This window comes from Myodes glareolus, chromosome 19, assembly GCF_982192425.1.
Source record: "Myodes glareolus chromosome 19, mMyoGla1.1, whole genome shotgun sequence".
NCBI lineage: Eukaryota > Metazoa > Chordata > Mammalia > Rodentia > Cricetidae > Myodes > Myodes glareolus.
Window position 1 is genome coordinate 2,562,719 of NC_142044.1, and position 27,872 is coordinate 2,590,590.

A 27,872-nucleotide genomic window follows, 5' to 3' on the forward strand; every position below is an offset into this window, starting at 1 on the left:
AATGGCTTTCAAATTATCAGTCAGTTTCTTTTAAGATTAAAGATAGTTGTCATATGGTGCAGCAGCTCTGCTGTGTACCTGCGTGACCAAACAGAAGTTTGGAGTAAGATTATTCATAATAGTTTTAACTAAAGTAAAATCAACCTAAAGGCCCATCATAATGGTGAATGAAAAACCAAAATGTAGTATTACACATGATTGGCCATTATTCTGCCGTAGGAAGAAATGGAGTAATTATAAAGACTGTAGCATGGCTTGCCCTTCTGTGTAGCAGTGAGGAGGTAAGTTAACCTACAAGGTCAGAGCACATTACTCTAGAGATAATTTGGCATCTGGGGAAACCCGGACACATGTGCTGCACTCTATAGGACCTTTTCACAGTGTAACAACCAGCTAGAAGAAATTGATTTGCGTTATTTCTTAAGAGACAAAGTCACACTAGAGGTATGTCAGCCCATACGTTGGTCACAAGTGAGCGTGACTATTCTGCCTTTCAGATATGGTGAGCCAAAGCTGGGGTTTTTATTTTTATAGGAAACACTATTGGATTTTATTGAGAATGTATTTTTTCTTCTTTATGTTTATAATTCTATTTACTTCACAGACACAAGAGATATATAAGAGGTGTTTAACATTCTTTTCTGATAATTCCATCTTTTTCATTTCTTGGTGACTCTTTAAAACAGAAATAAAGCAAGAATCAAAAAACATGGTTGCCAAAAGGAGAGAAAGCTTTAATAAGTAAAAGTCATTACTATTCTCTGTACCAGTTGTGTGTTGCTGTGGCAGTTTTTAGGCATTTTTGACACATGTATTATTTTTACAACTGTGTTCCACTTTAAAGAAACCTTTTTCAATATGACTGCATATGAATTTTGGTTGATGCAGAGGCTTATCTTTGGGTTTGGTTTTATTTCCACCGAAGAGCTCTCTCCTAGAGTGAGATGTTTGTGAGTACAGGGGAAAGCCTTGTCTTGGGGGCAGTCAACCAAAGTCTAGTTCCAGTTAGATTTCCTGTCTAAATGGCAAGAAAAGGTGTGCCTCTCAGGTGTGTGGGGGCAGTCTTGACTTTAGTGTGTTTATGTATGTTTTATATATAATAACAATTATAAAATATCAAGGAAATGTGACCTCTTATCAGGATACAAATAAGTCAAAATTAAATCACTAAGTGAAAGACCACCAAATAACACCATTGCCTTCCTTAATTGATCTCAATCTTTGTTTTTGACACATGGTTCCTCACTGAACTTGTAACTTGCTAATTGAAGTAGACGGGCTGGCCAACAGTCTCCGCATCCTCAGTGTTGAGATTATAGACGGTGCTGCTGTTAGTGCCCAGGCATCTGTATTGACCTGCTATTGGGGTCCTGACAGGATCCGTCCTCAGCTGCACCTCCTGTGCACATTGTTATGTGCCCTTTTAAAAGGTGGACCCGCCCACCTCCCATCTCTTCCTTTCTCTTTCTCTCCTTCTGCTTCTCTGCCAGTCTTTTTTATCTCTGTCTCTCTCTCTTTCTCTCTACCTCTTCTTTTCTGCTGCTACTGTCCCCAGAGACCCGTCTCCTCCCTTTTCCCATTCATTTTCCCCTAAAAACAAAACAAAACAAAAAACTCTCTACCCGAGCTCTGTTGCATGGAGTCTTCCTCTCATATGCCTCTCTTTCTTCTTTCTTTTTCTTTCTAATTACAACAGCTTTCTCACCTGGCTTTCACCTGAGTGCTGGGGCCTTACCTCTAGTCCTCGTGTCTGCAGGGCAAGCACATCTCCCTAGCCCCACTGTTAATTTTTTAATTAAGTGATACCTAAGTATGTGCAGTCTGAAATGGAGTTTTTCTTCTTACCGGTACTTATTCCAAATACCAGCACTTCATGCTATGTTCACTGTTCATCCTAAGGTCAGCTCTGGTTTAGCCCACTTTCTTCTAGAGTGTTTCTCTGTTGTCTTTAGTGTGTCCTCTACAAAGTGTTTACCTAGATGGATTCGTGTTAACTCATTAAATCATCCTCTTCAGAAAAAAAAATGCCTTTTTAAAACTAATATTTTATACAGCATAGGATTAAAGATTATTTTAATACTGATTTTTGTGTTGAACCAGCTGGATATTCAACGTTTTCACAGCTCTCTTACTGTAACTGTTCTTTAGACAGCTTTCTTACACTTCTTAGACCTGAGAGCATCATTTACACAATAAATAAAGTGTAAAAGCAAACATCAGTTGCCTCCTTCAGGGACAGATGTAGTAGTAGATCTGTTCTTGGAAACCGCTTTATCACTTGGTAGGTGAAGTTACTCTATTGTGTCTTGTTGCCATCTGAATCAGGAAGGCTGCACAAGTGAGTTCCCTTGTTACAGGAGTTTAGGCTCTCATGGCACTCAGCATGCTTCTCCCTCCCTGCTCTGAGATCTGACCTCAGTCCTGGTTCCTCCCTGCCTTGGACCATGCTCAGGTTAATGATCACCAGTGTTGTTGACTGTGTTCTACTCTGAGACTGGAGTATATATATTTTCACCTTTCTTGAAATGCAGTTTTCTTCTATTTCAGTTTTTCAGGAGCTTATAGATGGATTTTTATTTGGGCCACCAGCTCACCAAAAAAAAAAAAAAAATGGACACATTACTAACTACAAAACCTCAGCCTATAGCTTAGACTTGTCCCACTGACTCTTATGACTTAAATTAACTCATTTCTCTTCATCTCCATGTTGCCACATGACTCAACGGCTTTCACCTCTGCTCCTGCTTGTCTCTCTCCTGGGTCCAGCTCATGGCCCCTCCCTTCCTCTTCCCAGAGCTCTCTGTCCAGAAGCCCCCACTACACCTCCTGCCTCACTGTTGGCCGTTTAGCTCTTTATCAAACCAGTCCCAGTGACATATCTTCACACCGTGTAAAGAAATATTCCACAGCAGAGTTTTATTATGAGTTAGTTTATATTTAAGGGGTTGTAGAATTTTAGCTTATTTGCTCTTATTTTTGTTGTGTTTTGTTTTGTTTTTTTTTGTTTTGTTTTTTCGAGACAGGGTTTCTCTGTAGCTTTGGAGCCTGTCCTGGAACCAGCTCTTGTAGACCAGGCTGGCCTCGAACTCACAGAGATCTGCCTGCTTCTGCCTCCCGAGTGCTGGGATTAAAGGCATGCGCCACCACCGCCTGGCCCCACACTAAATATTTTTTATTCTTTGGAAGTTTCAGATGTTTATATAATGTACATCAATCATATCTTCCACTCCTCCCTCTGACTCTTCATTACTGTCTCCAGCCCCATCCACCCAACTTCATTTCCTCTTTCATTGTTATTAATTAGACCTCCTTATCCTGTTGTTATTTCCCTGTGCAAATAGGTCTGTGACTGTCTACTGAGCCATGAGCAACAGGCATACCCAGTCAGTCCTCCTCTGTAGCCAACAGCTACCAACACCTTCCCCCGCAGAGGCGGGGTTGTTGACCACTATTATTTTTAAAAGTCTTAAGAATTTCATTCTTTTCCTCAAATCTTGTTCCATTTTGAAACTTTCTGTGATCATTTTATTGAAACTTCATATTCTCTTTCAGCTGTCATCAGTAGCTGCAACTGAGCAGCCCCTGTGCAGCGAGGTCACAACTATTGTGAGCATCCCTTGGTGCACACGGCCTATTTCTCTGTGCAGCTGTGGTTCCCTCTTCACAGATGTGGTACACACCACATCCCCTCTGTCTACATAAGCAGCTGATGGGTTAGGCATTGTGCCCATTGGTTGTGTTTCAGGGAGCAGAACTCCAGTCTTGAGGTTTTTCATCTGAAGTGTTACATTTACATCTCACCTCCTCTTCTTTTTCTCTGTTTAGGTAACTACATATTTGTTTTCATCTATTCTTGTTACCAGGTGGGGAAGACATTTGACAGTTTAAGTACATTTTCTTTTGCATTCATAAATTAATTAAAGCTATAAATCTATAATTTATGATAAAAACTCTTAAAAATTCCTAATATTTGCATTTCTCAGTTCCTGAAAATTCAGTCCAGTTGTTTGTATGTGCCTTTTACAAGCTTTGAAATGATTCAAGACCAGATAGAAATGTTAACATATATATTAATATATATATTAACTTATATAAATATAAAATAAAATATTTTTTATTTTATAAGAGATAGTTTTAATCATCCTGAGTGAGTTAACCCAGACCCAAAAAGATAAACATGGTGTGTGCTCACTCATAAGTGGATATTATCTGTAAAGTTAATATATATAAATATAAAGTTAAAGGGTAACCTTGCTATAGTCCACAGACCCAGAGAGGCTAGGTAACAAGAAGTGCCCAAAGGAGGGAAGCATGGATCTCCCTGGGAGGGGAAATAGAGATCTCCTGGGAGGACTGGGGAAGTTGGGCATTGGGGACTTGAGGGATTGTGTAGAGGTTGGGTGGAGTGGAACAGTGCTTAGAGAGATGAGTAGAAAGGGGGTGTATGGGGTTAGGTGGAAGCCTGATACAAGGGATAACAAGGATGGCCCCAGCTAATATTCCTGGCTGCAGTGGCTACATAGCCTGAACTGGCCATCCCCTGTGATTGGATTGGTGTCTGCCCAGGTTGGCACTGGAGAGTCTTCATCCAGTGACTACAGAGGCAGATTCAGAAACCCATGACCAAACACTGGGCCAAACTCTGTTGAGGAGAGGGAGGAGGGATTGTAGAAGCCAGGAGCTTCAGGGTCATCACAGGAAAACCCACAGAAATGACTAGCCTGGCTTGTGGGAATTCACAGAGTCTGAACCAGCAACCAAGGAGCCTACGTGGGACCAATGTAGGCTCTCTGCATATACGTGACACCTTTTTAAAGTGAGTTTTACCCTACATTGAGTTCTCTAACTTTGCTCTCATAATTCATACTGGAATAAAACCAGAATAGGAGGATATGTTCAGATCCTATCATGAGTTCTTTAATTTGGAAAAGAATAAATCCGTCTTATGGTACTTTCAAATGTCCGTGGGTTTTGAAGTGTACCAGATGTGGGGGATGTATCGCTGCTGATTGGATTCTTTCGGCACTAATGTTTTCATGCCAACTTAATATATAAACTTTTGTGGGCTTAAACATAAAAAAGAAAAGACATAATATATCTTTAAAATATACCCAAAGAGTCAGCAGGATGGCTCAGCAAGTACAGGAGCTTGCCCCCAATTCTGAGTTTGATTCCTGGGACCCGCACAGTACAGGAGATAACCAGTTGACAACAGTCGTCCTCAGGCTGCCACTTCCCCACTCACCCACGACCACAGCACACAGCATAAGCAGCTTAAATATATCTAAAATAAATTTATAGCTTTAAACCTGCAGAACATTGGAATGTAATGTTAGTTTACCCTGGCTGCTGACATACCAGGCAGATTTTTAGAAAACACTGAAATCCTTTTTGTTCTCTTAAGTGCCTGATATAAAATAGTATCTTTTCTCTGGTGATAGCAGGGATTGAGTGTTATAATTGAGTAGCTTCCTGTAGGTTTGTTTCCTATGGCTGTTTATGGATGTGGATGGATGCATGACAAGCATATACTTTTTTTACATGTCTTTTTAGCAAACTTGTAAATGTGACATGCAGTGTGGGCCATTTAGTGACAGTTGTAGCCTGTGTTGAGTAGTAGCCACTTTCAGCCAAGAGCCTCGTATCTCTACCACTGAGAAGCTCATTAGAAAGAAAACTAGGAAGCAAGGATCATCCTCATATTTACTGCGTACGTGCACTAATGTCTTGTACTCAGCAGTGAAGGGTGTGCTGCCTCATAAAGCACCTTGTACTTTCCACGCCGAGGCAGGGTAAGTTATCTACCAGAGTACCACTGTGCATGACTGCTGCCCACACTCTTCCTCTGCTACTGTGTCTGCTGGGGTCAGTGTTCTGTGTTTCTATGCACTAGAAATGATTGTCCTCTGTACTGAAACCATCCCTTAGTCCGATGTACTTTTCCTTGTAATTTCCGAACTTTGGTCAGAACTGGATACGAGAAAAGTAGTGAGGAACACTGGTCTATGTCCATTTAGTGTTTTCTTATTTGTACTTGATTTATTTTTTGATGTTCTATATTCCATAGGAGAAAATAGTGATCATTTGTACATATGTACACAGGCACATTAATACTACCCAGCACCCTTGCAGCCTTCATTCCTGCCTACAATACCCTGTAAGCCAAAGGTTAACTATTATAAAGGCCTGGCCTGGCCTTTATAATCACTGATAAGTTTTAAGAAAACTAAATGTTGGAAGTGGGGGGACCAAAAAAAAAAAAAACCCCACTAAGTGTCAATTTCAGTTTTGAATTAAAACTCAATGTCAGTTTCAGCTTTTAATTTGTAAATACTTTTTTCAGCTTATATTTCTCACCTATACATTTTCTTGTCATAGATTTTGAACCAAAGCAACACAAACAAAAACTATAAATCAATAATTTTGAGCAAAGTTAGAGCATCATCCTAACATAAACTCCCATGCTAGTACCAAGTCGTCGGTACGACTTGGTACTTATCCTCAGACGCTGTTCATGCAGAGCTCCCCGTGCGTCATCGGTGAGCAGAGAGCACAGGACTCCGCCAGACACAGCGCCTTGGATTCTGGGGTGTGTGTCCTTTCACCCGATCCCCTGTCCTCCAGGGACACGCAGTGAAAGAAATCCATGTCCTCCATCAGCTCATCAAAGACACTGGGGTAGCATCATTTTGCATTGAGTACAGTTTCAGTCACTTTGCGTTCTGAATAGAATCCATGAAGCTTGTGTTCAATGAGACATAACCTCGGTCTTCTCAGGTGGTTTTAACGAACACCTGATAAAACTGAGGTATAGTACCACTGAACTTAGAATTTCCCCAGATCCAGGAGACATAAGCAAATACATAAGATTACAGAATTATATTATCATTTATTCTGTTTTAATAGCAGAAGAGGCATCATTGTAATGTTCAAAAAGATATAAGCCCTTAAAATTTCATTCATTCTGGTAAAGTGTGAAGTTATGCTGTAAAAAAAATAGTTAAATTGTGAAATAAGAAAAATTTAATATATGTAATTGAATATAATTATATATGTACCATATCAGGCATTCTTCTGGAAATTTTTGCTTTTATCTAGATTTGTATTTTGTCTTATTTCAATTATTTTATTTAAAAATACATCCTCAGAAGTATAGGATTTTTTTTAAAACAAACAAAATAATTAACGATAAAACAGAAACATTTGTACACTGTCCATGTTCAAGTACAGTTATGTGAGAAAGAAATTTTATGAAGTTTATTTTTGTACTAAAAATATAATTCAGGTTCAGGTGACAAGCTGTTTCATAAGATGATACAGTTTAAAATGTTATGACATTTAGCTTCATATCAAACTAAAATAAAATGGTTGCATTGTTTTCATTTTGGATATATTTGCCTGTTACATAATACTCAATATGAGAACACGGTTTTTTGTAACTCATTCTGTTCTCTAGGGCACTGCAGGGAAAATGGTGCTGTGCAGCTACAGTACCTCCTCGGTGTGGCTCCCGCGCTGCCGACTGCAATTGTAGCACAGTGGTCCTGGCAGAAGCTGCTCTGCCTTCTGGTGGAAGCCGCAGCATCCAGAAGCTGTTGTAACAGGGGCTTCTTTTAAATGTGTCTGGTCACCTCGAAGGCTGTGTAGACCACTTCCTGCCAGGAGCATGAGAGGAAGGAAGAACCAGGCCAGAGTGTTTGATGTGTGATGGCTGTAATTCCTTGCATGTGTTTGGTGGCTTTTATATGATGATCAGTGCTCTGCTACCAATTGTGACACTGGTGTGGTCCAGGTTATTAAAGTTCAAACGTCTTTAATGTATAGGGTCCATAACTATACCTAGCAGCATTATTGTAATTAAGGATCTTTATTTTAAATAGCTACCTCTCATTTTCATTAAAATATATTTTATATAATTGAGTAATTTTCTTGATGGCCAAAAGAGATGGTTCTGTGTTGAGACTGCCAGTTATTATTCTACTAGAGACACTCACACATCTTTAGGTCTCCTCAGTTTACCTTGCAGATAGGATTTTTAAATCAGCATTTTCCCCACAGTTTGAGAATATAAATGTTGAAAATGAAATCTCGCTTCCTAGTGTATATGAATTACTGTTTTTATTGCTGTTACAAAAGTCCTGACAAAAAGCAACTTCGGGAAAGGAAGATTTATTTGGACTTCCCAGTTTTAGGTCTGTACGCCCATCATTGCTGGGAAGGCAGCAGGAGCAACTCAGGGCTCTGATGGCACAATTGTGAAACTGCTTGCTCAAATCTTGACGACCTGGAGGCAAAGCTGGCTGTCGGGAAGTGCTCCAGGTGTGGTAGCAGGAGTGCGGGGTTGACTTCTCTGCAGGCCAGCCAGCAGACGTCCTGCAGCCTCTCAAGACCACACTACCAGTGGCAAGTCAAGCGTGGACATAGGAACATATGGGTGCGTTTGTAGCTACACTGTAGTAAGGCCTTTAATAATACAGTGCGACAATTATATGCTTCTTTATTTTCAGACCACAGACTAAGAACATTTAGTGATGAGTTGCGTTGGATTTAGAATATGTTATTTGGAGGCATAAATAGGAAAGATTATTGATTATATATAATTGACCTGACTTAAGCAATACTATTGCTTAATTGTAGACAGTGATTTAATTATAATGTCCACAAAGGGAAATTCCTGTTTTTTACTTTCTTGTTTTTATTCTTTGAGTCTTTCACACCGTCCATCTCCATCCCATTCATTTCCCCATTCCTTTGTATCCACCCTTTGCCTTTGCAATCCCCCCCCATTAACATTTAAGAAAAGGAAAAAAGAGAGATGAAAAAACCAATCTCATCATGGAAGCTGTAGAGTGAGTCTCACAGCAAACCCCTTTATCCATATATGTTTTCTTGCAAGTGTTCATTGCAGAGTCATTGGTCTGGTTCGAGGCCTCTGGTTTCTGCCACACTATAGATGCTGGGCTCTCTCTGGGGCTCCTCTTGGTTATTGTGCTGTTGCCGTGTATTATGGAGATCTGGCAACTTTCGGTCTTCAGGATGGGTCCCTTCACCTGCTCCAGCAGATTATAGATGCAGTGCATGTTTGGGTGGGCCAAGTCAACCCTAGTGCTGGGCCTGGGTAGTTGCAGGGTTGATCAGCCTGCCATCCTTCCCCCTTCCTCACCACCAGGGTGAGCTCTCCTGCATTGCCTTGGCTAGTTCACCCCTTGAAGTGATGGCCAAGGGGCAGAGCCAGTGCCTCTGCTTTTCTGTCCCCAGGGTCAGTTCTACACCTACACCTTCAGGGCCAGCTCTACTCTGTTGCCCAGGTGTGGAATAGGGGCCACTCTCCTGAGTGCTGCAGCTAATGAAAGGCAGACAGCTCTCTTGCCCTTATGGCCTCATTGCTACCTCTCTCACCTACCTCAGGCATTAGTGGGCAGGGGATGGGGAGGACTCTCCCCCACCCATGCTGCCACATGACAGATAAGTAATGGGAACAGCTCAGCTCGTCCATGCTCACAACTTCGGGGCTCCCTCTCCCACATCTTTGCCAAATGGGTTGGCTCTATTGAGCTGCCCAGGTGAGTGTTGCTCTCCTGCTCTTGGCAACCTCAGGGCTAGCCACAAAGGGAAGTTCTGTGCAGCCATCAAGAATGATGTGTATGCCATTTATTCACATAAAATGAGATGCAGATGTGTAGTTATTCAGTAATAGGATCTGAACTGTATCTCTAATGTGTCTCTGTGGTGGAAAATGACCGCAGGCTGGTAAGGGTACAACTGGTAATTTATAACTCTTTCAAATTTTTGGGTAGACCCGATTAAGGTGATTTTATGATGATTATGTATTTATTGATATTTTATTTGTAATATACATAAAGATAAATATGGTCAGGTTAAACAATTATTTAAAAATATTCAACTATTAAATGATGATGATTATATTCCAAATTAGTATTCAGCAAGTAATGATAAATATAGTATGCTTGTTTCTTATGAATTAAATCATATAAACCTTATACCATCTGAAGTTGGTAGTTGTGTTGTCATGATACTATAAAAATGCATTCAAACTGCAACTTAAGTCTGCACAGCCTACTACCACAACCCAAGACACCTAGTATGCACTTTCCATACTGATCTTGTATCATTAATGTGAACCTGAGTTTTAATGCTCCGGGCTTACCCATCCACATGACAACGAGCCTTCAACAGCCTCAGCTCGACCAGTTGTGCTCCACCTGTTATAGCCCAATAATTCACACGTGTTTCTTTGAGCTAAGACTGAAGTAATCCTAAAAATGATTACGATCCTACTAGGGCTGGAGATGAGATGATGATGTTAAGAAAAAAAATACTTTTTCTCTTCTCTGCATCTCTCTTATTACATCATTAATTTTTTCCTTAATAAAAGAATAGCTTATGACCAATGTGTGTATAGAGAATCTTAACCTGTGATTTCTGTTCTTCAGAAACAATTTTGTGGTGTTTGTGGGCTCAAAAATGCCCATGTATTATAAATTAACACAATTTTACTTTTAAGGTAGTTGGATTATTGCTTGCCAAATCTTACGTGTTTTTCCTTCCAAGGTGTTTTAGTTTAAATCAGTTGTAACTGTAGCTTTGGTGATACTGCTTTTCTTATTCAGCTTGATGTCTTACAGTTTTTCACCAACTATATAACACAGCTCATTTCAATAGCATATTATATCTTGAAGCTTTGTTTCTAATAGTGTTTTATATAGAACATAGGTGACAATTGATTGAATTTATAGTCAAGGTGTAGCTTTGGACTAAGCTGTTTCGGAAACGTCTTACCTAAAGTATCAGCATCGTGGTCTGTGTGAACCCTGTGGATGGTGATCTCATAGGAGCACTTGAAGACAGCAGCAAGATGCTATCGTTTTATTTTCACCGTCATTTTTATGTAATTATGTGTTTTTTCTTCCAGACACATTAGAGTTTGATAGTAGAATTCTAATGGAATGAAACTATCTAATTAAAGAAAACAAAACTTAGATTATTCAGAGAAGCATGTTAGTGAAGTGAATATGTTAAGATAGGAAAGGAATTATCTTTGTTTGATTGCAATTTAGACCCCCTGGACTCCTCATGGTCTAGTCAGCTCAGTTGTAATTTAACGTTATAAATGTCCCCAGTAGATTTTTTCTCAATATAGAAGCTAGTTAGAAGTTAACTTATAGCAAATTTTTTAAAGACTCCTTAATTAAGAACTCTGTAATGATTTTAAATGCATACTGTAGGGAAGGGGAGGAGGAAGGGGGAGCAGTGTTCCTGAAGCCCGGCTGTGCCCTGCTGAATCAGACTGTCCATGGGGCATCCAGCATTTCCTCCATGCTTCTCAGTGGTTCTTCTGCAGCCAAAGAGCGTCCTGCCCTGAGTCACTCATCTGAGAACCACGTTGGTTTTCATCTGAGAGTCAGCCATTTTATCTCCTGTATTTACTTTCCAGATTGCTGTCATTTGTGCAGAATTGGTGATAAACATGTAGACATTTCATTTATTCAATACACAAAAGTTGTACTTGGTTTTACATTCCTATTTTCTGGCTTGTTAGCATTTTGTAGATCTCAATTGAACTATAAGTGAATGAATTTTGCTACTTTACATTGAATTCCCAAGATATGCCTATTCAGCAATGAGCAGTAAATGGTTCAACATGAGCTGCTCCTTGTGTAAACATGCAAAAGGCCTGCCCCAGACTAAATCAATTTAAAAAGGAAAACATTAAAGCTATGTTTCCTGTTAGGCACTTACAGTCATCTTTGGTTCCTTATGATTACATTATTGACCAACTATTGCAGACTTGAGTTTATCCTCCTCCACCACCTGCTGAATGGTTCAGATGGTCTGGGCGGAGGGTTTCGGAAGGGCCAAAGCAATTACAATTATAACTCCTACGTGGGAGCCAGTACAGCAGCCTTCTGTGTTGGGGGAAGGAAGTTATGAGAATTGTGCTTCTCCCTCTTTCCTGATTTGATCGCTCGCATTCAAAAGCAGCAATAAGGACAGAGCAAAGTTCATAGAATGTTTTTAAGCCATATGCTTTTGAGACAAGAAGATTTGATTTCTATTTTCGATAGTGAATGTGCCTAGAAAATATTTAATTGGGAAAGGAAACAATACTATGAGGCTTTCTGTTGTAAGATATTTGCATCATTCTTAAAAAGGGTGTTGTGACTTTTAAGTATTCTAGTCCTTGCTAGTAGTGTATTTCCTTTGTAAAGAATTGAAAATAAGTTATTAAGATAATATAATAGGGAAGAATTGGACTTGTATTCTATAAATCTGAAAAAACATCTATATTAAATTTATTACAGAAAAATCAAACCAAACTCAGTTTTTATATTAACTGGTTCCTTAAAATATAATCTTCATATTAAGTGTTGTACTTCTGTAGTTTCTAATATAAACATGAAATTTTTCTTGAGAAAGTAAATTGGAAATACATTTATGTGCCCTGATTTTAATATCTTAGGTGCTAAAAAATTATTGAATAAACTGTTTTGCAAAGATACACATAATTTTAATTGATCTAAATTTTTCATAATGTTTTCTTAGCCTTCAGAGTAAGAGATTTATTATGCTAACCAGCATGCTATTATAGTGGTTTTAGGATAATAAAAATGTGGTTTGAAAATATTAAGGACCATTGTTTTCTCTGTTGTGTTGTTGGTTTGTTTATTGTTTGATTTTGATTTTCCAAATTCTACTGTATATTTTATCTGGCTATGTCTCTTTGTGTTAATTTCTAGTTATCTCATTTCTATTTAGCAATTTATGCTGAGTCTGAGAAGAGTTAAAATAGGATGATTTTTTTTCTCTTCACACCTACTAAAGATTTTATGATGTAACAACCTCTGCATAGATGGACATGTGTGTATTTATATGTTCTCAGTAATCTTAATTAACCAGAAACCGAGGATTTCTCTGGATAGCTGTGTGCTGTGGAACAATCTTTCTGTACACTGTGAATATGTGTTACTCTCATTGGTTAATAAATTGTGAGTGGACAGCAGCTAGACAGGAAAAGGTTAAGCAGGACTTGCAAACAAAAAGAGAGTGGAGTCGCCTGGGGTGGGGGTGGGGGCAAGATGAACAGACTGTTGAAAAAAGTTACCACCAAGTGGTAGAGAATAGACAGGAAACACGGGTGAATTTAAGCTGTAAGAACTAGTTAGTAACCAGCCTAAGCGATCAGCTGAGAGCATTTATAATTAATATTAAGTCTCTGTATAGTTATTTGGGAGCTGTCCGGAGGTCCTGGGAAATAACTCCCTTTACATGTTTGCCTTTCCATCATTTCTGTATTGTTAGACAAAAGTAAAATGACCACTTTGTAAAGTAAGCCCTCCTTTTAGTGCATGCATCTTCATTCTCACAGCTTCTTTAGATCCTTTAAATTTTACCAAATAAGTGGGTGGAGCTCATTTGGTACTTGATGCTCCTCTTTGCCTGTGACCTTCCATCTTTCCTGCCTATTCGCCACAGTAGCTTTTCAGAACCTTCTTATGTTTGCTAGATCTGCTGTCGCCCCACCTTTGGGTCTTGTTTCCCCTGTGAGAGATAATTCTTCACTTGTATGAGATGGGATCTTTGGAACTTTGGACCTAAGTACTTCCTATCTTTTTTTCCTGGGCTTCCAGTCTGTTTGGTGGTCCTTGTGTGTTTCCAGCTGTGTTCTGTGCTCAATCTTCTGTTCGCTTAATTGCTTTTAAATCCCCACTAGATGTGGGGGGGTTGGATCATGGCAGGAATCGTGCCAGCAGCAAGGGACTACCACAAAATTTGAGACACTGTGGCCAGTAACTATTTATTCAGGGGCAAATGTAACTTTATTCACTTGTGGAAGTACTATTTTGATAAGACGATGTAGTGACTAGAGATGATATTGGACTTCGCTGTTCTTCCACTTGCTACACTCATCAGTAGTGGTTGTGTTGTCCAGATATTGAAACGGGTCATTTTTCACTCGCACAGAAAGAACTGGTACAAGGTAAACTGATGTCATATTTAGTGGAAGAAATGAGAGGATGAGTGTTATAATGCTCTATGAAAAGAATGAGAATACCTTCCAGGAGAGTATTGAGTGGTGACCAGGAGAGAGTTTTGGGGTTTGTTTGTTTGTTTTTTGTTTTCCTGCCTAAGTTGGGAGATCCTGGTTGTGCAGCCCTCCTTGGCTTCTACCCATTGTCTGCTCACTGCTGCTGTCCAGTGTCATAGCTGTTTTCTTTTTATTGCAAATATATTATTTACTCTTTTATTCTTTTATTTTTCCCTCTTGTTAGTAGTTCACCTTTTGTTTGGCATTGTTGATCATTTCTTATTCCACTTTTTCCTATTTGTTCTGTGTTTTTATGTGTAGCTTGTTTGTTCTGAGCCTCTCTTTCTCAACAACACATATATGTGTGTGTTAATCAGTGCATTCTCCTCAAGTGCTACCTCTTCTGTATCTGCCTTTTTGTGCCTAAGATTGAAGTTGTTTCTTTCTTAATTTTTTGACCAAGGAGTAACTAACTTAGAAATGTCTTTTAAATTTCTAAACATAAACATCTTGCAGCTTCTCTTTAATAAGCATTGAAGGTAATTTTATTGTACTCACAGAATACAGTCTGTGTGATATTAATTGGTTGAAATGTGTTGAGGGGAACTTAATGGTAGGTGGGAATCAGTTCTTAGAAATGTTACTGTGCACGTGAGAAACATGTTTTCCAATTTCAGATTCTATTATCCATAAATATGTCATCAAATGTAGTAATTTGATTTTTAAATTTTTCTGTTTCCTTATTTTATTACTGAAAAAGGTTGAAGTTTTACACTAAAGTATAACTACTGAAGTAGAGCTCAAACTATGGACTCTAATAACTAACTACTTCTAACAGGCTCTTGTGGACAAGATTTTTGTCTAGTATCTGTTTTTCCATTCGCTGACTTTTAATCACCCTATTGTTAAAACTTGAGCCGTGTCTCTTGGGTACGACTATAACTACAGTTTGTTAAGCTTGGTAGTGCTTATGTTTTTCTGTAGAGTGTATGAATCATCTACATTTATTCTGATTGTTAACTATTACTAGGAAAATCAAGTTTACTTTCTTGTATCTTAGGCTCATTAATAAAAGAATGTAGAGATGAACTATGAGAATTTGGAAGAAGGGAGCTATGAGAGTTTGGAAGAAAAACAAGACAGACAAGCTGTCAATCCCAGCAGTGGCGGGATGGGGAGAGACGACAAAGATGAAGGAAAATCCATGCCTTCTGAGTTGAGGGCAGAGGAAGCCACCATGTTTAGCAGTGGAGAGTGCCAAGATTGTACACGACAGAAGTCATGGATTCCGATAAATAGTGAGGATCCCAGAGTGTCCTGGAAAGCATGCTTAGGCTTTCAAGCAGTATCCAGAAGAAAAGGAAAATTACACTGTTCTGAACTCAGAATGTGGGCAGACTTAGAAGTGCTGCCAAGAGGGAGGTGCTTTAAGCAGCCATGGTGCCATAGTGAGGGTGGGGCTTCTGAGAAGGATCTCTCATCTCCTTACCATTATCTTTAGGTGAGTCAGATTTCCTGGGGTGTGGGCTGGTCAGTTGATTGACAAGCCCTGTTGAATTAAGTTTTGGAGGAGGATACAATGTTGTATAATGTTCTAATCTTTGGATTAAACCAGAATATCCTGGCTCTCTTCCCTTGGCTACAAGTATTTGAAACTTTTGATTGATCCAGAACCCTAAGGAGGAGCAGTTGTAATGTTTTCTTTTCTGGTGTTATTAAGGAACTCAGATATGGGGTCCACAGCAGACCATAAGCAAGGGATCCACCCTCCTCTGAGCTCTCTACTACGGTGTGTACATCCTCCCATTCTGAAACTCAATGAGCTATCTGCGTAGGCAAACCCCATTTTATCTACAAGTGGCCTTCCTTTCTTTGGATTGTGTTCAGTGTTCTGCCATCACTTTGTTGTGATTTAAGTGATTTAAATCTTATTTAAATTTAAGTGATTTAAGTGATTCTATTCTTATTGTAGTTTTGCATGAGTTTAAAATTATTACTCTCTGCCACATATTGAGGATGCATGTATTTCTGATGGGCTAGCCCCATAGTTTTGAAGTGGGGGCCATGTTTCTATCTTCTGTTGCTGCTATGTGAGCAGCATGTGAGAGTTAGCATTTGTGTCGCTTTGTGTCCTTCTTTGTTGGACCCTCATCCGGGAGATTCTCTAAAGTTGAGTCCAGTTCAGGAAAATGTATCTTTGATTTTCCTCCATCTGACAGCTCTGTCTGTCTCCCTGGAACAGGCACCTTGAAATTGTAAGTTTTGCATAATATATGAGTGTCTCGTCTCCAAATACTGGTCATTACCTTGCCTAACAAGGCAACGTAGTTCTTGGGAAGTTGTCTGATTGACCCTGGGAAGGACTTGGGGGTTTGTCACATACTAGCTTTTCAGCTTGACTGTTTTCCAGCAACTCTGAGCTGTTTTTAAAAACTGATCATAGCAGAATTTGAATCACAACATTAAAATCATGTGTAGAAGTGCTTAGGAAAAGTGCTATGAAAACGGTAAGACAGCCATCATGCTGGATAAGTAAAAATATTACACCTGTAGAAAACAGTGTATGGTAAGTTGCTAATACTTTGTCATACCTATGATTAGCCTACATATCATTTACTAATATGATCATTCATCTTGATTATCAATTTAGGACAAATGTGGTTATGATACTATATTAGTAGACAAATAACTATTTGATATGTGTTTGCTTTTTGTCATTGCCTTCTCAGGAGAGCCTTGAACTTAGGAATTCTTCGAGATCCTGGATCAGAAATTGAAGATAGACAGTACCAAATAGACCTGCAGTCCATCAATATTGGTACTGCCCAGTGGGATCAACTCAAACCAGAGAAAGGGAGTGGCCCAGGAGGACCGCTAACAGAGAGTGAAAGGAACTCTCAGAACCCAGCCCTGGAGTGGAATATGGCCAGCAGGTAGGGAAGGACTGGCCTCCACTTTTCTAACCTTAACATACCCAACATAAATGTTTTTATATTGTTTCTGCTTTTTATTCCAAACATGAAATCCATTTTGCAACTATAACTAGTTTGTGTTTGTTGTTCTTATAATACCTTAGAAGGATTATTCCTGGGTTTCATAGATAATATAAACCAGGCAAACATAAAGAAAGTAATCCTATTATCTTAAATTTTCTAGGGAATTCTGTCACTTTCGGTATGTGTTCTAGGAGGCTGCTTGTTTGTTCCCGGCTGCTCAGCCCCGAAATAATCACACAAAAACCATATTATTTGCAATACTGTTTGGCTAATAGCTTAAGTGTATTTCTGGCTAACTCATATCTTAAATTAACCCATCTCCATTATCACCACGAGGCTGTGGCTCACCAGTTAAAGTTCCGGCGTCTGTCTCCAGTGGGGGCTACATGGTTTCTCTCTGACTCTGCCTTCTTTCTCCCAGCATTCAGTTTAGTTTTCCCCTCCTAACTCTACTCTTTTGCCCTATCACAGGCCAAGATAGTTTCTTTATTAGCCAATGGTATTCACAGCATACAGAGTGGAGAATCCCACCTCAGGTATTTTCTTGCTGAGCTAGGCCATTCTTGTTTTTCCCTTTAAGATGGACTGATACTTCCTCAGCCTTAGGGGCCCAGATCTAAAGCAGCTCACAATCTCAGTCTGTTGTCTTGACCCCAAGTCTGCCACTAACCTCTGCTGATGCTTTGGATTTTAATTACTTTTAGTTTTCAACACTACATATATTACCTGGCAAGATAATAACAGTTTTTGGTAACAGCTGCTCCTTCAATGTTTCTTTTCCCTCCTGAGATTCAGCTTTGAAAATAATTGATTTTTAACATTTTTTTAATTACTTTTTAAAAGCTTATCTTCACTTCAAGTGTTTATCAGTGACAGCACAGAGGAAGCACTCTTACTTTGAAACAGAAAATGACTGTTGATTTGATGAGATCTCCTTTTTCCTGCTGTGGTAATAGGGTTTTTCTAGTTAGTGTCACTGATTTAATTCATCACCCAAGTGAGAACAAAACAAATGATGGGAACAAGGACCTTTTCTTTACCACGCTGCTGCAGTTGATGCTCGCTCTTGGTTTGCTGCCATCTTTTCCATTTACCGTCTTTCTAATGTGCCTGTGTTGGCGCTCCCCTCGGAGCACATCATGTTTCGTGTTTCTCACGTCGGTCATTTCATGGAATCTGAGCTATTAGGCTGTAATTATGGTGTCTCTCAGGAGCTAAACCTTTCCTCCAAAGTCACAGATTTCAATGCTTCTTCCTGCTGCTCTCTACTCACCAGATCTCTTAATTCTTTAAAATTGACTTTCTTGAAATCCAATACTTATATGTCACAGAACCAGATGATCCAATTTGCTTTTTTGGCAATTGCTGTATAAAGCTCTGCCCACTGGAAATTTAACAAAAGACATTACTGCTCTCTAGACTATTCTCATTTTTCTTAGATATAGAAAGACTTGCATTTTATCTGCATTTTCACATGAGGTATAATTTATGCCAATTTTCTGCTTTCAACTTTATCATTTTATCATAAGGGAATAATAAGGTTGTATTTATGGAAAATATTAAATTAACTTTAAAGGAAATTTGGAGGTGTGGTTTCTAGTCAAATATAAACAGTGATATTTTAGAAGATGAAAATTAAAACTGCAGAGAGTCTCTTGGAACCTCTGATATTTCCTAGTCTTCTTCCATGTTAACCATACCTCCTTTGAATTACTAGCTATTGTGGGTACCAACCAGAAATAACTTATCAAACGTGCAAAGGTATAAAGTAGAATTAAAATAAGCCAGAAGCTATGATGGAGACAACTTACTTCAGGCCGAGTCTAGAAGTTGTTTCCATTAAGTGCCCAGTGTCTCATCAGGCTGATAAAATGATAAAGATCCTTCCTTCTTACTGGCTTGTTTAGAGGAAGCATTAGGTTTCAAATACAAAAGCTATTGAATATACAAAGAAGTCTTTAATATCTGTATTATTTTCCATAAACTCAAATGGATCTTTAAGCTTAAAGCAAAAAGAGAGCACTTGAGAGGCAGAGGCAAGAGGATCACTGCTAGCTCAAGGCCAGGCTTGTCTTACAAGGGAAATTCCAAGCAAACCAAAACTGCATAGGGAGACTTTGTTGAGGGGTAGGAGGGAAATAGAATATACTGATGAACCTAATGAGACTGGAAATGTGGCCATTGCCATATGGAACATACAGTGTATTAAAAAACAAGCAAGTAAAAATTACAAAAATAGTAAGCTCATTGAGGGTAACAAAAGAGCTGAGAAACTTTGTAGAGCAGGTAGGACTGCAAAGAGAAGCACAGTTCACTGAAAGCCTAGCATGACATTGACATGAAGTTGCTGGAGCGTGCCTGCATTTCTCAGAGGCTCTATTCTTTTCTGGCAGTGTTTGAAGATCGTGCAGAACTGAAGGGCTGGCTAGATGACACCCAAATAGGCACTCCCGAAAAGGTGGTGCGACTCAAAGTTATCCTTGAAAATATCAAATGACAAATAATTTTCTTTTTAGCCTCTTTGACTAGCATTCGTTTGTCTTATCTTTTTAGCATACGGCGACATCAAGAAAGGAGAGCGATTTTGACCCCCATCCTGACAGATTTTTCTGTCCGAATCACTGGAGCACCTGCCATCATTTTCACCAGAATAATCTCCCCAGAAAATCTGCACACAGAGGTTAGAGCCAGATATCAACTTGAGTTTAGTTTAAGTAATGGAGTACTGTGTTTGTGTTGTGGTGAGGTGACTGCTTCAGCCTGTCTTACATCAAATTAGCTAATCAGTAATTACAATCACCATCGAAACTAATCACTGCCCTTGCTACCCTATCAGGCTGCTCCTAGTAACTGGGCTTTATAGGTGAGGAAACTGAGGCCACCTGGGCTGAAGGAATAATTCTGTTTGTGTTTACTAAGGGAGCATTTCAGGTCTACTAAGTGAGTTAGGAGCCATAGCATTTTCAGGTAATCGTGCATCTCTTATAATCCATTGTTAAGTGAAAAGGGCTTTGTATAATAGTTTAAAACAATGAAACATTAGATTCCTTCTCTAACTTTTTGAAAATTAATTTTTTCATAATCTCATTTGAGGTTTGTAATATTCTAGTTCAGTTTCTTTTTAATTAATTAAATTTTTACTTATTTTTTTCATGCAATATATTTGATCATATTCTTTTCACTCCCCCACCTCATCCTAGATCCTCCCCAATTCAGTCAGTCCGTTGGTCTCTCTATCTGTTAGTGTCTGTCTTTCTCTCTCATCCACCTTTCTCTTTCTATCAAAAACATAAAGAGGCTGGATATGATTGCACAATGCCTTTAATCCCAGAACTTGGGAGGCAGAGGCAGGTGGATATCTGAATTTGATGCCAGCTTGGTCTACAGAGTGAGTTCCAGGACAGCCAGGGCTACAGAGAGAATCCCTGTCTCAAACACAAAAACAAAAACAAAAAAAGAAGCAAATTAAAAAAAAACACCAGAAAGACAAAAAATATTAACAAAACAAGCTTGCATACACACACACACACATACACAGCATGAAATCCTTTACGTTTTGTCCAGCTATTCCTAGGCTGGGCATTGGGCTTGCCCTAGATTGTGAATGCTATACCCAGTTATACTCACTTCATTGGAGAACACTGATTTTTCTCTTTCCCTACAGGTAGCAGTTGAAAATAGCTTTTTGGTTAAGGGCAAGACTGTGTCTACTTCCCCTTCTCCATCCTGGGATTTTGTCTGGTTTGAGCCTGTGCAGGTCTTGCAAGTCTGAGGCTCTGTATCAGATGTATATCACTCTTGTTGTATTGAAGGTCCACCACTTCTGACTTTTACAATCTTCCTGCCTTCTCTTCCTTATAGATCCCTGGCCTTGAGGTAGGGAGAGATCTACAGACACCCCATTTGGTGCTGAGATCTCTGAAGTATTTCACTCTCTATACAGTGTCTCGTTGTGGCTCCCCATGTTAATTACCTTCTTCTTCAAGAAGAAGCTTCTCTGATGAGGGTAGACTGCTACTATTATTTGAATTTCAGAATTCAAATAAGATTACAGCTGTGTGTTCACAGGAGAGAGTAGTTGTGGGTGGAGTCTCCAAAACATGGAGCAGGTCTGGAAGGAAAGGCTTAAAGGGAAAGAACTAGGGAGACCCTGGGGCTGCACCACAGGACTGACTTCCTACCTGATAGACATGGGCCCATATTATAGCCCCCAAAGGTATATAAAGAGTATGTCTTATGTTTGGTTTATTAGTAACAAAGCTGGTTTTGTACAACACTTCAGGAGGTCCTTTTCTCCCAGACTGTCACTGCTGTGAAAATATGAACCAAGATGCACACATTCCAATACATCAGAGAGCTTTTGAACTTCCTGTTTTTATTTGGTTCACAATAATTAAATATTGGGTCTGGTTTGTAGCTCCTTCTTAGAGTATTTGCCTGCTTTGTGTGAAGCCATGAGATTGACCCCCAAACCTACCACCAAAACAAAAGAAGAACAAATAACCAACAACAAGAAGAAACAAAAGAAAATGGACAAGGAAGAAAAGCACAGATCACTCTGAAATAAGAACTTTTTCCTAGAAATACTCCTTTCTTGTATTCTTAAGAACTTACTATCACAAAGTTAAGAAATGAAATTAAAAATATATCAAAATGTAAATACAATTCTATCCCAGCTTAATTAACTGGTAATTTGATTTGAAGTCCTTAGTAATAATTCCTCATCCCCAAGGGAAGGACTGGAAGCGAAGCAGGAGCTGGGCCCCTTTGTGTCTGCTGGCGTTGGAGGCCTTAGCGGCCGCTTCACTTCCATTCCCTCCATCAGCTCCCTCGCCCTTTTCTTAGTTGTCTCCTGTAAGTGCCCAGTTCACCTCCAGGGTTCACAGAAACTGACCCAGTCAAACAGGTCATTCCAGGAAGGATGCTGTTGTAAGTCACTCATCCTACCCACTGCATTTCACTGTTAGCACTAGGACAGGAGTGGTCACCCTCCAGTTGTAGGACATACCCACTAATACGACTGTTATTTTTGTAGAAATTTATATTCCTTTAAGACGTGTTATAATGACAAGACAATTTTTTAAAAGTACTCCTAATCATTGTCATTTATTTTTTCATTATGTCTTGAGAAATAAAATAAGAATTCAAGTATGATAAACAAATACAGCAAATTTGTGAAGAAAAGTTTATTTAACAAAAAAAGATTATCATGCCAGACATGTTCTTTATCTTTTATTAAAAGCAGCTCTAAACTGTCTGGTGTGTATTTAGCCCAGCCACAGTGTCCTTAAGTCTATTCTTTGTATGATACTAACAAGGAGATCTGCTGGACGTTTGCAGACATTTGGACATTGTCCACATGTGCCTCATGACAAGAGGCTGGCTTGTGCCTATTAACTCTGACGCTTCTGGGTTGCTCTTTGTTTTGTTTGCCTCCTCTGAGTGGCTTCTAATGTTAAATGTTCAAGTGACGCAGTTATGAAGAGCAGACCAGGTAGGCAGCGGCCCTCTGCCTAGTGCTGCCGAGAGAAGTCAGTGTCTTTGTGTTGTTGTAAACCACACCCTGTGGTCTTGGGATGATGTCGCTAACTGTAACTGCCCACCACACGTAGCCTGTTTTCACTGTTACTCCAGAGCAGGTTGGCAGCTGCGCTCAGGTCTGCTGTGGAGCTGGATGTGGAAAAGGTTCTCAGGAGCTGTCCATGCACTTGAACTGGGAACAAGATCCTACTGCAAAATTGTATCGTTAGCTACATGTAAAGCAATGACAGTGGTTCAGAGTGTGGGGGAAACAAGTGAATATGGAAAGGTGGAGGAGTTCCTTGTGCTTCTTGACTTACATGTATAGCAAGCAGCCCAGCAGAGAGCACACCCTTCTAAGTGCTTGTTAAGTTGATCCACTAAGATATGCTGGTGGCTGTGCTTGTCAGTTTTGCTTTTCTCATTAATAAGTATGAGTACTTGAGTCCCTAGAGAGTTAGAAAGTGGTACGCATCCAATAATAAGAATAAAGTATCTGAGGACTATCATTTAAAATGTTTCTTTTGAACCTGTCTTCTCCTTCTTTAGGAGATTTTAGTGTGTGGCCATTCCTTGGAAGTGAACATAACCACAAACCTGGACTTCTTCCTAAGTGTGGCTCAAGTTCAACTCTTACATCAGTTAATAGTAACAAACATGACTGGATTGGAGCCATCCAACAAGGCCACAGAGGTAACTGTTACCTATTGTTGATTTCTGCCAATGTTACAAAGGAAAACTAAAGTAACCAAATGCTTTCTGTTAACTAACCTGTGTTAACTTTTTTTCACAATATGGTCATATATCATTTTAGATCGATGTTTTATGTATTTTTTTAATTTGAGTAGTCCCTTTTCCTTTTGTCCTGCAACTTCCAACAAATCACTGTGGACCAACCTCGGAAAATCTCTTACTAAGATGTGAGAGCCTGGTGCGATTTTTTTACATACTCAGCTGTATTCTGAGAGGGACCTCGTTATGTGAGCTTCGTGAGCATTCTATGGGAGTATCTTCAAGAAATAAGATCAAAAGCGTTCACGTTGTATGCTTGGTAGTGAATGGTCGTGATTATAGGTTGAGTGCCTGCTTAAAATTTCTGTTTTCTTCTGGTGTTGATTCATTGAAAGACTAAAATTGCCTTCCACAGAGTAAAATGCTCATAGAATAGCTAGAGTGAACCTTGTTAGATGGACCCCAGAAAGCTTATCTTTGCTTCTGTTTCCATACTTGTCAGATCTCTACGGGAACTGCTCTTCCCAGAGAACTCACGTTTGAGCCGTGACATGTGAGAGCTGTTTCTCTTCTTCTAGCGTGTGATTCAGAATGCGTCTTAGGTGCCCCTGGTAAATAGAGGACAAACACTGTGGCCTTCTTTTCTAGGCATGCACAGATCTTCAGGCAGGGAAATGGGGTTGGTCTGCCCATTGCGTAGGTGAGGGCTTGGATCTTAAAGGCATAAGCAACATGCCTAAAGTAGGCCCAGAATTAGGAAATGAGGCACCTCAGAGTCGAATTTCAGCCTTTCAAGCCTTCTTATCTGCCAAAAGCTGTGTCATTCTCCTCGTGGTCTAAATAAATAAATAACAAAGTTAAGTATGATAAAGTTTAAAATGTTTAAATGGAGTTTCTCTAACCTGATTATCTTTTACTGTAACAAGAGGGCCAGCTTGTTGGGATTTCTATCCCGCCCGGTACCCCACAGCCGTCAAGTTCCAAAGAAAATCAATCACACAGAGATCTCTATAAGTTATAAAGCTGATTGGCCCATTAGGTCAGACTACTTATTAGTTCTTATGACTTATCTTAACCCATTATTCTGATCCATGTTAGCCATATGGCTTGGTACCTTTTTCAGCTGTCAGCTTACATGTTGCCTCTTCAGTGGTCTGCGCAGGAATGGCAGAGGAACCTCCCTGCTTCCCAGAATTCTCCTGTTCTCATTGCATCACCTCTACTTCCTGTCTGCTTTTCCCGCCTATACTTCCTGCCTGGCCAATCAGCATTTTATTAAAATACATGATTGACAGAATACAGATAATTCTCCCACACCATTTCCCTCTTTTTTTTTTTAAACGAAGGAAAATACCCATAGTCCATTTGTTGGGATTGTGGGCATAGTATTTCAGGCTACTTCCTGCTGGTTGGGGGCACTGATGATCTTATGGGGACCTAAAGAAAATTTAGAGTTATAATCAAGTCCTGACTGGAGTATCCTGTGAGTCTTGAACATCTCAGGCAGCAGTCTTGAATCTGTTCTGGATGTAGAACTCAGACATCTGGGCCATCTGTTCCTGTTGGAGATTTCTCAGGTGGCCTCCCTTGATGGAACCTGATTTTTCTTAACTCAGAATGAATCCACAGATTCTCATTTTCTGTGGAAACAAAAGCAAATTCTCTTCTCCAAAGTAACATACCTTTTGACTTGCTGAAAAAGGTACTGAGCCATGTGCTAATGTAGATAAGGATAATGGGGTAACATAAGTTATTAGAACTAATAAGTAGCCTGACCTAATGGGCCAATCAGTTTATAACCTGATGTAGACTCTGTGTGATTTTTGTTGGGAGTTGCCGGTTGTGGGGTACCAGGCGGGACAGAAACCCCAACAAGCCAGCCCTCATGTTACGTTTTACCTCTCATAATATGTTAATTCAAGTAATGGTTTTAAAATGACTATACATCTATGTAGTATTCAAAATGTTTCCCTAGCATATAAGAAAATCCATAAAAATATAATTGTTTGACATGAAAATGAACAAATTAAAAATATTCTCCATGCATTTTCAGTGATGTTTATGAAGCAACTGATGATGGAGAAGAGAATTTTATATTTCCATGGTACTTCTGCCTGTTTATTTTTGTTATTGACTCTCATATCAAAGAAATGTAACTCAGATTGTGGATTCATACAACTTCACAACACTGTTACATCTCATCCACATACTTGTGTTGGTAGGCCAGGTCTCAGCAGATACAGAGACACTTCGAAATCATAACCACTGTGACAGTAACTTGAGTCGTTCCTTACTGCTCAGTAGGTAGAAGGCATGATGGTGGCTTTTAGGATGCTCTGTAGCTCTTTGTTCCTCTGTGGTCATTTTGAAAGCAGGGGCTCTATGATCCTTTACAGAAGGCGAGCTTTATGTTCTGTGCATTCACAATTGAAAAAGGAAAGTCCAGACAGGGAGGACAAAGAATAGTTTGGTATTATCCTTAAAGAGTTATTTGGGTGAAAGCTCGTCACTGGGGAGATGTCAAGACTGAGCAGTAGAGCTTTATTTGGGGAGAAAACAGAAAGCTACGTTTGTCCTTACCACCAAGGCATTTCCCTTATATAAGTGAGAGGGAGCCAGGACCCGAGAACCTAAATGAAATGCTAGATGTGGAGTGCTCTATAGCCTGGGTTATCGCGGAGATGTAGAGAGAATGGAATGGTGACTGAGGAAGTAAGGTCCGGAAGGAAGGACGTTCTCTTTCAAGGGTTCCTAAAACTGACTGCAAATAGTATAGTGTCATTGCATTAAAGCTTTAAAGAAAAGTTAAAAATTTGAATGCATGAGGATATTTTAAGAAATAAATCAGATTATTCTTATATCATAATAAAAGAAAACTAATAATTATTGAAATGTCCCTAAAGTTATCGCTGTATACATGTATAGGTCATTATAAGAAATATTTCAGAAACAAAAAATTTTGCCATCAGGTTATTTTATTCCTGTAATAGAAAAATGTTCACCATGAAAATTATTTGTATGTTATTTTAAAACAGTTGAGAGGCATCAGTCAATAAGATAGAAGATAACAATATATCTGTAAAATCATGAAAATACATATAAGATACCAAAACTATCTTTTAACTCAATGTGTTTTTTTAATGCATGTTGTTTTCCTTGAGTAGATATCCTAAACTTTAGTAATTAAGGCCATCTTGATGAGCCACCTCAAAGTAGCTTCTGTACTCTTGGATCTCCCACCTCATCCTGCTCATGTTTTCCACTTTGATCTCTGTAAGCTGTTTCTTTTGATATTTCCCTCTACATTTCTAATGCAAGACCAGAACCACCTCTTGATTCACTATGGTCTTAGCTGCTCACTTGTACCACCCATCATCCCGATGTTTGCACTTGATAATTCCTCTTTGCCAGTGTGAAGTGTTTCTTTATTAGAATTTCATACATCATATGCATTGCATAGTGGAGTAGGATAATGTGATCTTCTTTTATTTTTTACATTTCCTGAAAATAGTTTTAGCAGTATTTATTTACTTCATTTTTGGAAATACTGTTTTGAGAACTTCATACATGAATACTACATCAACATCACTCCTACTCTGCTTCTTCCCCTTCTTCCTGTTTCCCTCCTTCCTCCCCAAATCATGACCTTCCTTCTATGTAATATGAGGGGCCGGCTTGTTTTCTGTCCCGCCTGGTACCCCACAACCGGCATACCCCAAAGAAAATCACACACAAGACTCCATAAGATTATAAACTGATTGGCCCATTAGGTCAGGCTTCTTATTAGTCCTTGTAACTTATATTAATCCATTATCATTATCTATGTTAGCCTTAATGGCTCAGTACCTTTTCCAGCTGGGCAGCTTACATGTTTCCTCTCCGGTGGTCTGGGCAGAACAGCGGAGGGAGATTCCTGCTTGCCAGAATACTCCCACTCTCTTTGCTCCACCTCTACTTCCTGTCTGGCTTTCCCGCCTATACTGCCTGCCTGGCCAGTCAGCGTTTTATTAAAATATGATTGACAGAATACAGATCATTCTCCCGCACCACTTCTCTAATTATCATTTTTCTGTATATATTAAAAAACAGACAGAGACAGACAGACAGACACACATACACAACCAAAACTCACTGAGTCTGTTTAGCCTTGCTCATATTTCCATGTGTTCAGAGCTACCCTCTGTGACTGGACAGCCTCTGTGGGAACTGGTCCGTGGAGGACACTCTAGCTATCCTGATGGGATCTCCTGTATGGCCGTGCCGTTGAGAGCCCCCATGCATTGTCACTGCCATGTTAGGGAACATGAGCCACGGCATCTGTGGTTCTTCTGTCATTGTCCCCAGTCTGTGTCCTACTCATCCAAGGGCTCAACACCGTGCATTACCTCTGCCCCCGTCCCTCACCTCAAGCCACGTTTCCTGACGTGTTTTCATCCTTACCAGTTTTGGTCTGTCCTTTAGACCTCATGCACCTTGGCTCAAAAGAACCAGGTAAGAGAAAACTTTGATTTTTGAAGTTGATGTAAAGATTTTTTGAGAAAGTCTAGGTGTCAAGAAAGCGATGTTCTATGAATATA

General features: G+C 39.5%; 1 protein-coding gene across 4 annotated transcripts in view; it reads left to right on the top strand.

Annotated features, from left to right (window-relative positions):
- The window catches only part of Vps13b (vacuolar protein sorting 13 homolog B), a 513,205-nt gene that overhangs the window by 273,508 nt on the left and 211,825 nt on the right, over positions 1 to 27,872 (top strand). For all 4 annotated transcript variants that reach the window (XM_085679117.2, XM_085679115.2, XM_085679119.2 and 1 more), the window contains exons 31-33: positions 16,777 to 16,980; positions 19,597 to 19,723; positions 23,113 to 23,256. In XM_085679117.2, the coding sequence (XP_085535243.2) occupies positions 16,777 to 16,980; positions 19,597 to 19,723; positions 23,113 to 23,256 (475 nt within the window). The remainder of the gene's footprint in view (positions 1 to 16,776; positions 16,981 to 19,596; positions 19,724 to 23,112; positions 23,257 to 27,872) is intronic.